This window comes from Peromyscus maniculatus, chromosome 16 (genome assembly GCF_049852395.1).
Source record: "Peromyscus maniculatus bairdii isolate BWxNUB_F1_BW_parent chromosome 16, HU_Pman_BW_mat_3.1, whole genome shotgun sequence".
NCBI lineage: Eukaryota > Metazoa > Chordata > Mammalia > Rodentia > Cricetidae > Peromyscus > Peromyscus maniculatus.
In genome coordinates, this window is record NC_134867.1 from 33,405,505 (window position 1) to 33,417,564 (window position 12,060).

Genomic DNA, 12,060 nt, shown 5'->3' on the forward strand with positions numbered 1-12,060 from the left:
TTAATACAGACACAGGTCCAACAGGTAGTGTCAGAACAACTCTACAGAATATTCATCAAGAGACATGTTAGATACAAGTTTGGAGGCAATGACAGGAAAGAGGAGTGAGGCCCCCACAGCAAGTGGCTAACAAGGGTAGTGACTGATTTGGAACAGCACAGTGAGTACCAAATAGACTGAGCCTTAGGACCGGCTGAGTCAGTCAACTGAAAAAACGATCTCCGCTGTCCTGGGAAATTATGGAAACTGATACGCCGAGGCTGTTGCAAAGGATCTATTGGGTAGTCCATGGCTGTTCGGCCTGTCTTCCTTATTGTGTTTTCTTAGGCTTTATCAAATGTAATCTATTCTTCTGCACATCGATGGCTCAGAGGTTGAGCTGAATTTTTTTTTATTGCTACACATAATCCCCTTATGAATAATTGAGTGTTGACTACACAAGCAACTTGATAGTTTAGCAATCATTTTCTAATTCTACTTCATGGTTTCTTTGCCTACTCTGGACGTAGGCACTGGTAAATTGAGTTGGACATCCTCACTGCAAATAGGAAAGCTTGAGAAATACATACATGCATGAAATATTCATGAGGATTCAGTTCCCTAGGAATTTATACACAGTTCCCACTCCTATGTATTATAGAACTGAAATCTCAATTACACAAAAGCAGCTAATGTAAGACAGGAAAATGATGCCAGGTAATCACAGATACAGTAATATCACAGAAAGTATCACCATGAGATAAAAATTATGAGCCCTTGAAACAAATTTGCTTCCTGAATAGAAAATCAAAGTATAAAACAAAACAGCATATCAATTGGCAAACTCTATTATAACAGTCTGAGTGTAAAACGCCACTATTAGCCTAAGTATGTTCTTGCTACACTGGCCAATTCAGGCCTACTTACTTTTTGAAAGATCAAGGGTATTCGAGTTCCTGGCACTTTCCTTTGATCTTGTTCTAACAACATGGTTAATGGAACACCAAAAAGACCAGAGTCTGCAACAAGAAAACAAAAGCTCTTCACTTCCACCAACCTATAAAATAGGAGTAAAAACTGAAAATATGAGATTTCTTACATTGTCATTTATTATCAGATTATTTATTGAGCACCTACTAAGGGAATGAAACCACAATGCCAGTAAGTAGACACAGGCCAACACAGCCAAAGCATAGCTCTATCTTCTAGAACAATCTGGCAGGGATAGGTATCTGAACAAATGATTGCAATTAGAGAGATCAAACTACTCTATAAGACAAACACGACCATGAGGACATGTGCACTGTTTGAACAGTTGACGAAGTGCAACCCAATGAAAAGTTCTGACGTATAATCAAACACCACTTATCTCTCCCTTACTGAATGGACGTTGAACACTCCCTGATACAGCTGAATATAAATATTTGCTTTTTGAGAATTACAATCCTGGTCTATAAATGTGTCTTTCAAAAATGTAGTAGATATCTAGTATTCTTACCTTTAACTTCTCTCTCTCTCTCTCTCTCTCTCTCTCTCTCTCTCTCTCTCTCTCTCTCTCTCTCTCTCTCTCTCTGTGTGTGTCTGTGATGGATAATATTTGTACATTTTCTAAACTCATCTCTTATGCCTTAAGTTTGAAATGAACATAACTCCTACAGACAACTTTTTTCCACCTCTCTTCTGGGTTGATATTTACCACAGAAGCAAGGGTTCTGTCCTTTAGGAATGACACAATCAAGTAAAAAACATTCATCTGTGGACAAAAAGAAGGGATGGGCCTGTGGTTCAAGGACAGATACTGGACACTGAGAAGCCATTTAAAACATAATAAATTGCCTTTTCATCTGATCATCAAAAAGAGGTGTATTCTCAAGGACTCCAAATACCCAAGATAGGAGTTTCTTGGATAAGAACTACAGGTATTTTTAAAAACAACAAAGAACTTCCTCTGTTACCTTTTAAACAGTGACAGCTTTTATAAGAACATTTTAATATTTCTCTCTTCACCATATAACAAAACCAAAAATTAAAACAACAACAACAGACATACAACAAGAACAGCACCAAAACCACATCTGTCAGCCCTTTTACACATCTGTCAGCGCCTTTACACATCTGTCAGCCCTTTTAAAACCTTGGGCATGGAGTTCTAGCTATGCAAACGGTATCCCTCCTCCATCACTGGAGAAAGCGTCATGACGACTTTGGACAGAAGCATCTGAAATCTTCATTCTTCACAAGGACTTAGGGGAAACCACACACACCCTTGAACTCAGAAAGTCACCACTGCAAGCTTTAAGCTAAAATATTCCAGAGAACTGAATGTAGGAGAAGGTCTTTAGGGTCCACCATGACAGGGACACATGGGAAGGACAGGAAAGGCACACTTCAGTCCTACAGAGAAACTGTCTCTATAACTTAAATCAGGTACATACTTGTCTTGGCTCATGTTACCATAGCAACTCAATAATCCTCATTCCCAGTGCCTCTTTAGGAGACACCTGTAAGGTTAAACAAGAGGACAGAGATTCCTAAAAGGGAAAGCTTTGTCAGTAGAGAATTACCTGGATTTCCAGATCAAGAAAATAAAAGAAGCAAAGACTAAAGGGTATCTATTCTTCATCATGTTATCAGAATTAGTTCATTGATGAAATAGGTAAGCAAGCTGCTTGCAAAATTGAAATGACATGTGGGAAGTGAATACAATGCACAGTCAACGTCTCACAACAGCATTATTTTCTTTACAGAGAAAAAAAAATGTTTTTGTTAAATAGCTAAAAATACAATGTAGGGCTAATAAGATGACTCATCACGTCAAAGGGCATGCCATCCAAGCTGGAAAGTCAAGAGCTTGATCCCTGGAAACCATAGTGGAAGGAGAGCACTGACATATGAGAGTTGTCCTCTGACATCCATACACGCCTTGTGGCACTTATATGACCACACTCACGTGTACATGACACGTACACAATAGTTAAGTTAAATTTAAGTTTAAAAATAGAATGCAAGTCCACATGGGGACAGATTATTAATCACCCCATATTTCATCATGAAATTACAAAAGTAATCACTCAAGAACAACCCCTTAAAAGTCATTTTAAGAAGATTTGGTTTTGGAAATAGACATGTTTGCCAAGTGTCTCTTTCTCAAACATATAGTTTTCTAAAGAGGAAAACATGAGCATTACAATTCCTTGAATAACAATTCCCTTTAGTGGGAATTAAATTATTTGGCTGTATATTCTCTGTTTATGGATTTATAAAACATTCAAAGGCAATGTTGAGACTTTGAACTCTAGAGGTACTTGAGCCTCAGCTCATTTGGTTGGTGTTCTGTCCCACCACCACCAATACCACCCAAGGGCCAAGAGCATTTTTGCTACTTTGGAACCAAATCTAACTTTACCTTTTGTTTTAATTTTCACAGCTTTCTGTTGTTTGAGTTCCACGCCTAATACTTCATACAGGGCAGTGAGTTCAATCAGGGCTAGATGGCAAACTTTCTTCATGTCTTGGGAGGCCAAGTCCCCAATCCTTGTAGTACCGGTTTTATCTTTTGGCACTCTGAAACTCTAGAACAAAAAAAACAAACAAACAAACAATAGATAAATAAAACAGTAAAGATTATCAGTATCTAACTCCTTTTGTAATGAAAGGAGAAAGCATTCTAACTATGGAAAAAAAAAACTATACTCAGATTAAATGACAATGAAAGCCACAGTAGAATGTCTCAGTCAGAAGGCAGAGTGGGTTCACCATGGAGAGCCCCCACACTATGGAGAGTTCTATAACTCACATCTGATGTCTGCCATAAAGTGAAGCTAAGCCAAGTAATGCAAGAACTCATGCCAGTGGATCGGAGAGCAGAAAAAATGATTTCTATCTCATGGGCCTTCAAGAACGAAAGGCTGGATGTCAGGCAGGGACCATAAGGAGGAGGCACAGACAGGAAGAGACGTTAGATGACCTGCTGCATAGAAACAGAAGGAAGAGAAAGAGGAATTGCGTTCATGAGGATGTACTTGGAATGTTCCAGGTACCCTCCACATGCATGATGCACTCTTCATTGTCATAAAAAACCAGTGCGCAGTAGCGAACTTCTGCCTTCTGGGGTCCTCCCATTGTGCTGTAAGCCTGTATTTAACCTCCTACCCCCTTCAAGAAATGACATTCTACATTTAAAATTTATATATATATATATATATATATATATATATATATATATATATATTTGAATGACTACTGTGAATGTAATCTATGAATACCACAAATGTGATTAATATCATGAGTGTAAGTAATGAATATCATGAATGTAATTTAAAAAATAAATAAAAAAATTAAAAAAAAAACAGTGTGATTAGTAAAGAATAGATATCCATCATTAGAGTGGGAGAGGTGTGAACTTCAGAGCCAGAGGCTTATCAGTTTCCAGCTACTTACTAGTTATGGGATTGGGCGATTGCTGAACCTTTCTTTCTATCAAATAGGATGAGAAAGAGGAAGAGGGGAGACAGAAAGAAAAGGTCCCCTCATTCAGAGGGCTATTGTGAGGCTTAGATGGTCAACACAACCACACTACCTTTGTGTCTGCTATTATTGCTATTCACTGTTGAACCTACACAGGCCAAGATCCCACCCAGGATCACAGGTCTATAAGTGGTGTCTTTGCTGTTTTGTGCCTTCCTCAAATTTCATCTCCCAATGACTTAACCTCCTTTATCATTAAACACATTAAATATAAGAAAACAAGGCACAAAATAAAAGACATTTCTTTAGCATATTTAATGCAGATTACAGTCCCACTGTATTTACTGAATAAAACAATGATCATTCTCCACTAGTTTAATTAAAAATCATGTCATCAAGACTGTTTCTTTGGGGTTTGCCCTAATTCCTTCATTAAGTTGCTAAGATCAGTCAAAAGTTCCCTCTCAAGCATCCATTCTCAGAGTTTGGTTCAGGGAACCTTGTGGGTACCGATTAGTCCAAGAGGTCAAGCTTATGAGCCAAAAATTCATTTTAATAATAATACTAAGACATAATTCTTTCTTTTCTACTCTAATTCTCTCATGAGTGTATAAAATGGAGTTTTCCAGAAGTAAATGACATGTATATTCTGACAAACAGAATGCAAAAGAGTCGTTTCCATTTTTAAAAGGGTATGTATGCCAATAATAGTTAACTTTAATGTATTATTTTAATTTTTTAACTTAAGGATTTTTTTGGTCCTAGAAATCAAATGCAGGATTCTTTATTTTTTCTTTTTTGCATACTGACAATTAAAATTGGCATCTTGTGCATGCTTGGCAAGGAACTTCCCTTTACCCAGCAGTCTACGACTGAGATACAGTCTCACACTGAAATGTTAACTTCTGATATAATAAATATCCACAGAGTATCGGACATGGTGGCTCACATCTGTAATCCCAAAGAAAGCTGAGGCAGTGGGATTGCTGTGACTAAGGGCCCACATGGGTAACATAGTGAATTTCAGGGTAGCCTAGCTAAAGAGTAAGACTCTGTCTTAAGAACTTGTATTATCTGTAGCTCAGTTAACATAAACAAAAGCTTGTTGAGGTCTTAAATCATTTTTTATTCATCTTAAATCATTTTAAAACCATAATGAAATTGAGACCATAAATATTTGAGAGAACATTTGTCAACAGAACATAGAACTCCCTATATCAGCGACTTTTGGAGACTGCATAGCTACTCATGTATACTCAACTCCAGAGAGCTTGAGTATCCACACACACACACAAAAAGATGTCTTTCTGAACTTCTGGAAGTACATTTTTCCTGTGAGAATATTAAACAAAACAGTAAGGGGCATCATGGAAGGCAGATTCTAAGTTCATTATTTATTTGACCTCCATGGTGCCATAGAGTGGAGAGTGTGGGGCTACCCAGCAGGAGCCACATCCTGTCTCCATCACTTCCTGGTTGTGTCAGGTTTTCATCACTGTGACAAAGTCTTGAGAAAATACGACTTAAGGGAGAATGTTTATTTCTGCTCGCAGTATTAGACCATGGTGGGGGGGGGCAGGCATTGTGGTCAAATTCATCTCTTAGTGGCCAGGAAACAGGAGGGGAGGAAGGGAGGAATGGAAGAAGGAAAAGAGGGACAGAAAAGAAGAGATGTGGGCGGGGGAGGGGGAAGGGGAAAAGGGGGAGAGAGATCTGTAAAATAGAAATAAGATCCTACCACCCTACCACACAGAGTGAGGATCCAATGACACATGTAGAAAGTATTAAGTACACACACACACACACACACACACACACACACCATATATTTGCACCAAATATATGGGTGTATTTGAGAAAATATCTCTCACATAGCCAAAGCTGTCTGCAAATTTCCCATATTGCCAAGTCTGGCCTTGAACTTCTGATTCTCCTGGCCCTCTCCATCAAAGTGCTGAGATGTAGACACTTGTCTCCGTGCCTAATCTATGACTCTATTTTTTTTTTCTTCTTCCGTGAACTTTAAAAATCATTTGAAAATGTTTTTGGTTTTGTTTTTCCTGCATGGTACGGTCAGGAAAGAAAAAAATAATAATAAGGATAATACTTGATACATGGTAACTCAGTATATTCTGCAAAAATTCCACCGGGATAAGAATCAGGGCATACGATAGGTGTGGAGAACCAGACTTTTAGAGAGACTCAAGCCTGGCCGCATAGACAACGGACATCATTCTCGGATGGTCCCTGTCTGCTTTTGTTGCCTGAAAGTTCAGGTAACTTTTCTGTTCTGCTCAACTTCCTCATCCTTAGGCGGGGAGGGAACAGTGCCTGTTGATGCAGGACAGGGAGACCATCAAAGGCAGGGTAGGCTACATCTAGATCACCGCTCCAGCCCCAGGATCTCTGGCTCAGCATGCTGCAGGTGCTCTCCCACAGTCTAGTGAGGGATGAAGACACACACCCCACACAGAGAGGACAACCGTGGGAAGCACTACACCAGTGGGTTGGTTTGTTTGTTTAGTTGGTTGGTTTTTTGTTTTGTTTTTTGGTGTTGATTGACACAGGGTCTCTCTTAGCAGCCCAGGAAAAAACAACAACAACAAAAAACCCTCATATTCAATATCCTCCAGCCTCTACCTGCCACATAGAGGATTTTAGTACTATGCTCCTGTTCGCTACATTTACTCTTACTCATCTTCTTCTGTGTTCCCTGATAGCCTGTCATATTTCCTGAGCTTTCATTGGTTAAAGGCAGTGGTGGACCTTGCACATGCTAGGCAAATAACCTGTCCTTGAGCACACCATCAGTCAGCCCTGAGCTTTACTTCTTAAAACCCACATAAAACATGACCTATTTCCTTCACACATGGCTCTGTGTGTGCGTCTGCTAATGGCTTTATTTCCAGAATGGTTGAACCAACCCTATCTAGCCATTTACATGTTTAAAAAAAAAAAACAGTTCAAGTGTTTCATTAAAATCAGTTGCTTTGGGTCTAATAAGCCATGTAATATAATTACATAAAAGTATTACCCAAGGTAAATGTTTAGAGAAACCTGAAATGTTATTAGTGCAAACATTTCATTTACCTAGCAATATATGTCATGAGCTTGTTTATTTATTTATTTAAACATTGTGCTTAATAAAGGAGTTGGTTCTTTATCCCAATGTTTAATTCATAGCAGCTGTTTTAAATATTTATGAAGTTTCCTGTCATTTTGTGTGTGTGTGTGTGTGTGTGTGTGTGTGTGTGTGTGTGTGTGTAGACTGGATGCTTCATTTCCTTGGCTGACAAAAAATAGTGAAATTTCAGTAAGAGTAAAGTGCCTTACCTTTGGAAGAATGTATTTTTTTTTTTTTAGAAAAGAACTAAAATTTTTCCAAAATGCATAAGGTTGTTCAAGCTTTATACAGCATAAACTAGTGAGATGGTTCTCTCCAACTGTACCCCTCTTTTGTGGGCTGTGAAGCACAGCAGGTGGTGGGGGTGTCTTAGGGACTTTATTAGTAATGTTGAAGTCGAATCTTTTATTCACTAACCACTCCCACTCTTGAGTCAAGTCAGACATCAAAAGCAGAAAATGCTCAGAGTCCAGCCCTAGCATGTTACATCATCTCTCTAACTTGTTTGCACATTTAAAAACGAGGGATGATAGCATCTCTCTCCAAAGGTCCCTCCAGAAATGAGTAGCAGTTACAGAGCACCATGCCTGGACTATGACATGCACACAATGCACACAATGTAGCTACGTTTGTAGACGGCTGCACCTTGAAAGATATTGAACGTAATCTCCAAGTGTAAGAGAAGCAACGTGAATCCACTGTGAGACCATAAAGAATTTACAAAGACTGCTCGATGCTGCAGGAATAGGGGTGTGAATGAGAAATGAGGTCAGCGAGAGCAGCTCATTACCTACAGCCCACTGTTTATTTCCAGGGGAAGGGAAGTGTAGCAACAAAATGGAACTTTAGGGCTCTATCTGTTTAGACACCTGCTTCAATGTTGTGCCAGCAAATACTCATTTCATCAACCATGTTATGGACTTATGGGAATGTTACAACATGCCCATAGAAGGCATTTCTGAACCATGGTTATAGAGAGGGACAGGTACACGCAGATGAAAACCAAATGCAGAGATGATCGCCAGTCACCATAACTATGGTACTGGTCACTGAAAAGGCACTTTCAAATATTTTATAGACTTGAGTTCAGAGTCCAGCAAAACTGAATTTAAAAGTGAGCTGTTAAGCTAGACACAAGGCAGCCAGAGGTTTCCCAGGTAAGCATGAAACAGCACATGGTGGGGGGAAGGGGGAGTTATTGTATAACTTGGGCACAACACGAACAAAATCCAGAAGGTAGTCAATCACAAATTAACTTGGTAGGAAAAAATGAATGACAGACCAAGTTTTGTTTCTAAGACCTTCAAACGGAGATTACATTTCACTTTATTGTTTAGGGAGTCAACTTAAAAAATGCTGCATCTATTTTGTTTAATTATTGCCTCCCTCCTGCAGTTTCAAGGATTTCCATCTTCGGTGATGAAGACTGTCACATGCTGAGAGTTTTATTCTTCCTAAGGAGAATCTGGGAGTGTGGATCACTGCTTTATGCCAAATCTTGAAAACTCCTTTACTTTCCCCATTTGGCACTGAAAACAGATCCCTCAAAATTTATGAGAAAGCCTGGAAACAACCAGATGTCTATCACTAAGGGACTGCTTCAAAAAATCATGATGCGTCCTCACAGTAGAGAAGTGTGCATCCAGAAAAAGAAATGGAAAGTATGTCTTTGTATTATTATGTCAGGGTCTCTGAAAAATAGTTAAAATAAAACAAAGATGGAGAAAAATGGGAACAGTGGGCTAATATCTATAGAAAATGGATAGATAAGACAGTATCAAAATAAAGACGGTTCTCGGGGGCAAGAGAAATGGTTCTGGTTAAGAGCATTTGCTGTTCTTGCAGGAGATGCAGGTGTGGTTCTCAGCACCCACATCTGGGATGTTGGCTCATAGCCACCTATATCTCCAGCTTCAGGGGATCTAACACCCTCTTCTGACCTGTGTAGGCACCAGGCACACGCAAGGTGCACACACATTCATGCATGCCAAACACTAGTCAGATAAAAATATAAATAAATATTTTAAAATTTGAAAAAGAAATTAAAGAGGATTCTCTAAAAGGAGAGCCTGAACAGGGTGGTCGGTCAAAGATAAAGGCTAAACTTGCTTTACTTTGATTTATATTTGCCTTTTGGGTCATATAACTATTTCACAGTCTTACAGAATAAAATGATACTTCAAAAAGAGCAACCTTTAAAAATGGAGAATAAGCCAAAGCAAATGAACCCCATTAGATACACAGTTGGGAGCTTAAGCACGCAGAGAATAACCACCCTAAAAAAGCTGCAGCTCAGTAACTTTGCTATATCAAGTCCCCTCTGCCATATATCCCAAGGACACAAAGGGCTGGAGAGAAGCAACTTTCAATCATCCTGAAGCACTCGCTCTGAGTGTGGTCACCACTGGCATTCTGAGAACATCGCGCATTAATGTAGACTAAACAAACAAGTGGGTTTCTGACATCGGAACACTGTCACCTGCCATGTCCTAAGAACTACGATTCTCAGCATGGGAGAAAGAAGAGAAAAATCTACAACTCCACTGCAAAGGGCTCCCACGTGATAACCAGACCCAGAAAACTGAACACTCCTAGGGTCTTGGCCACAGGCAGCGATCTCTACTTCTACTAAATGGAACTATGAATGCTAAAAAAGAAAAAAAGACACTAAGTCTTGAGCAGGAAATACACTAGATAAGCCCAGCGAGATTTTCCTATGGTATCATGAGACATGTATGAACCCATAGGTTAAGACGCCATTTTTATAAACACACTGACACAAGCTGATCACTGACAACAGATGCCAAGAAAGAAAAAATTAAATTTTGAAAACTTATGTAAATGGAGACCGTAACCATTTTGATAACTGTTTTCTTAAAGGAAATGTGTAGAATAATAAATAAATGAAAAAGAAGAAACTATTAGAACCTCATCCTTTTGGATCATTAATAAATTAATGGAGTCAGGTATGGCTCTGAACCACAGCTTTAATCAGACAAAAAAAAAAAAAAGATAGCCAGATAATCCCCAGTAGAGAACACAAAGCAACATACCTAAAGTATCTAGACCAAATCAAAACAACCAGGAATTAAATCCGATAGAACTAATGTCAACAACTGATGTATAAATACATAGAAGATGTGGAACTAACTATACTATGGGGACAGAATGAGTCAGAGGGTGGGAGTCACCTGAATTTAATTACAAGGCTCTTTCAAGAAGCTTTGAGGACACGGCTGGAAGATGGTACAGCAGATACAGCACTTGCTACACAAGAGAGGGGACCAGAGTTTGGATCCCTGTGTGTGCATGTGCATGTGCATATGTGCAAGCGCGTGTGCTCGTGTGTGTGTGTGTGTGTGTGTGTGTGTGTGTGTGTGTATGTGTGTGTGTGTGTGTCTGTGTCTGTGTCTGTATGTGTGTCTGAGTGTGTGTGTGTGTGTGTGTGTGTGTGTGTAAGGGCTGCCTGTAATCCAAGTCCCCGAAGACAAAAGACATGGATTCCTGACAAGATGGCTGGCCAGATTAGCTGCTTCAGCAAGCCCTGGGTTTGCTTCAGAGACCCTGTAGCAGCAATAAGAAGTACGGTGAAAGAGGGATTGGAGATGATTCCTAATGTCTACCCTCAGGCCTCCACATGCACACACTTGTACACATATACATGTGCCCACACATACATGAGCATGTACATACATGTGCCACACATATATGCATGTGACAAGGCAAATAAGTGAACTTAGAAGTAGTGATGGGACATAAAATGACAAAAGATGGGTGGGGAGAGAATGGGAAAGTAAAAAAAACAAGAGAGTCGAGGTACATGGGAAAGCAGAAGAGGAATTAGAGGAGTGGAGGGTGGGGGGCGGGGAGTGAGGGAAAGATGGAGAGCCTGAGTGTCATATCAGCCAAATTCAAGGCACAGATTTTATCTGGAGCCTGGCTCCAAACAGTTTCTCACACTGCAGAAACAATCATGGTAACTAAGATACAATTTGAAGTTTGAAAACTGGGTATTTGAGATTAAAATACCCAGTTTAAATGTATTTTAAAGGTATGAAAAGGATAACATGGGTGTGCAGTTTTTAAAACCTCTGTTTTTGTTTTGTTGTTAGCAATATAAACCTTTACAGATGATAATCAAACTTCAGACATGTGTTTCAACATAACCCAGATAAGGAAACTGGACAGAGTTACGGAGGGGTCCAGGCCAGCCGTGTAAGTGAGGTCGAGGCTGAGAGGTAAGTACTTAGAAGTTTGTCATATTTTTCTTTTGTCATATTTTAGCTTTTGCTTTAGAATGTATGAAAAAAAAATGCAAGGCATTCACAGCAAAGGGAACACTCTGTACAGAAGGCCCAGGTCCTAAATACCATTTGTTGCTAAAAGGAACATGTTTCTTTAAGAAACGGCTGCTTTCAAGTCCAAGAGGGAGAAAATGACAAGGTGAGCCTGGAACGTCCTGTACTGGAGAACGAAGAAGAAAAAAGGAT

General features: G+C 39.4%; 1 protein-coding gene across 3 annotated transcripts in view; it reads right to left on the minus strand.

The window, feature by feature from the left end:
- Positions 1 to 12,060, minus strand: part of Arhgap18 (Rho GTPase activating protein 18) — a 219,310-nt gene that overhangs the window by 41,568 nt on the left and 165,682 nt on the right. For all 3 annotated transcript variants that reach the window (XM_016005245.3, XM_006986709.4, XM_042262169.2), the window contains exons 6-7: positions 3,386 to 3,551; positions 907 to 998 (exon numbers count right to left, since the gene is read on the minus strand). In XM_016005245.3, coding sequence (XP_015860731.1) covers positions 907 to 998; positions 3,386 to 3,551 — 258 coding nt within the window. The remainder of the gene's footprint in view (positions 1 to 906; positions 999 to 3,385; positions 3,552 to 12,060) is intronic.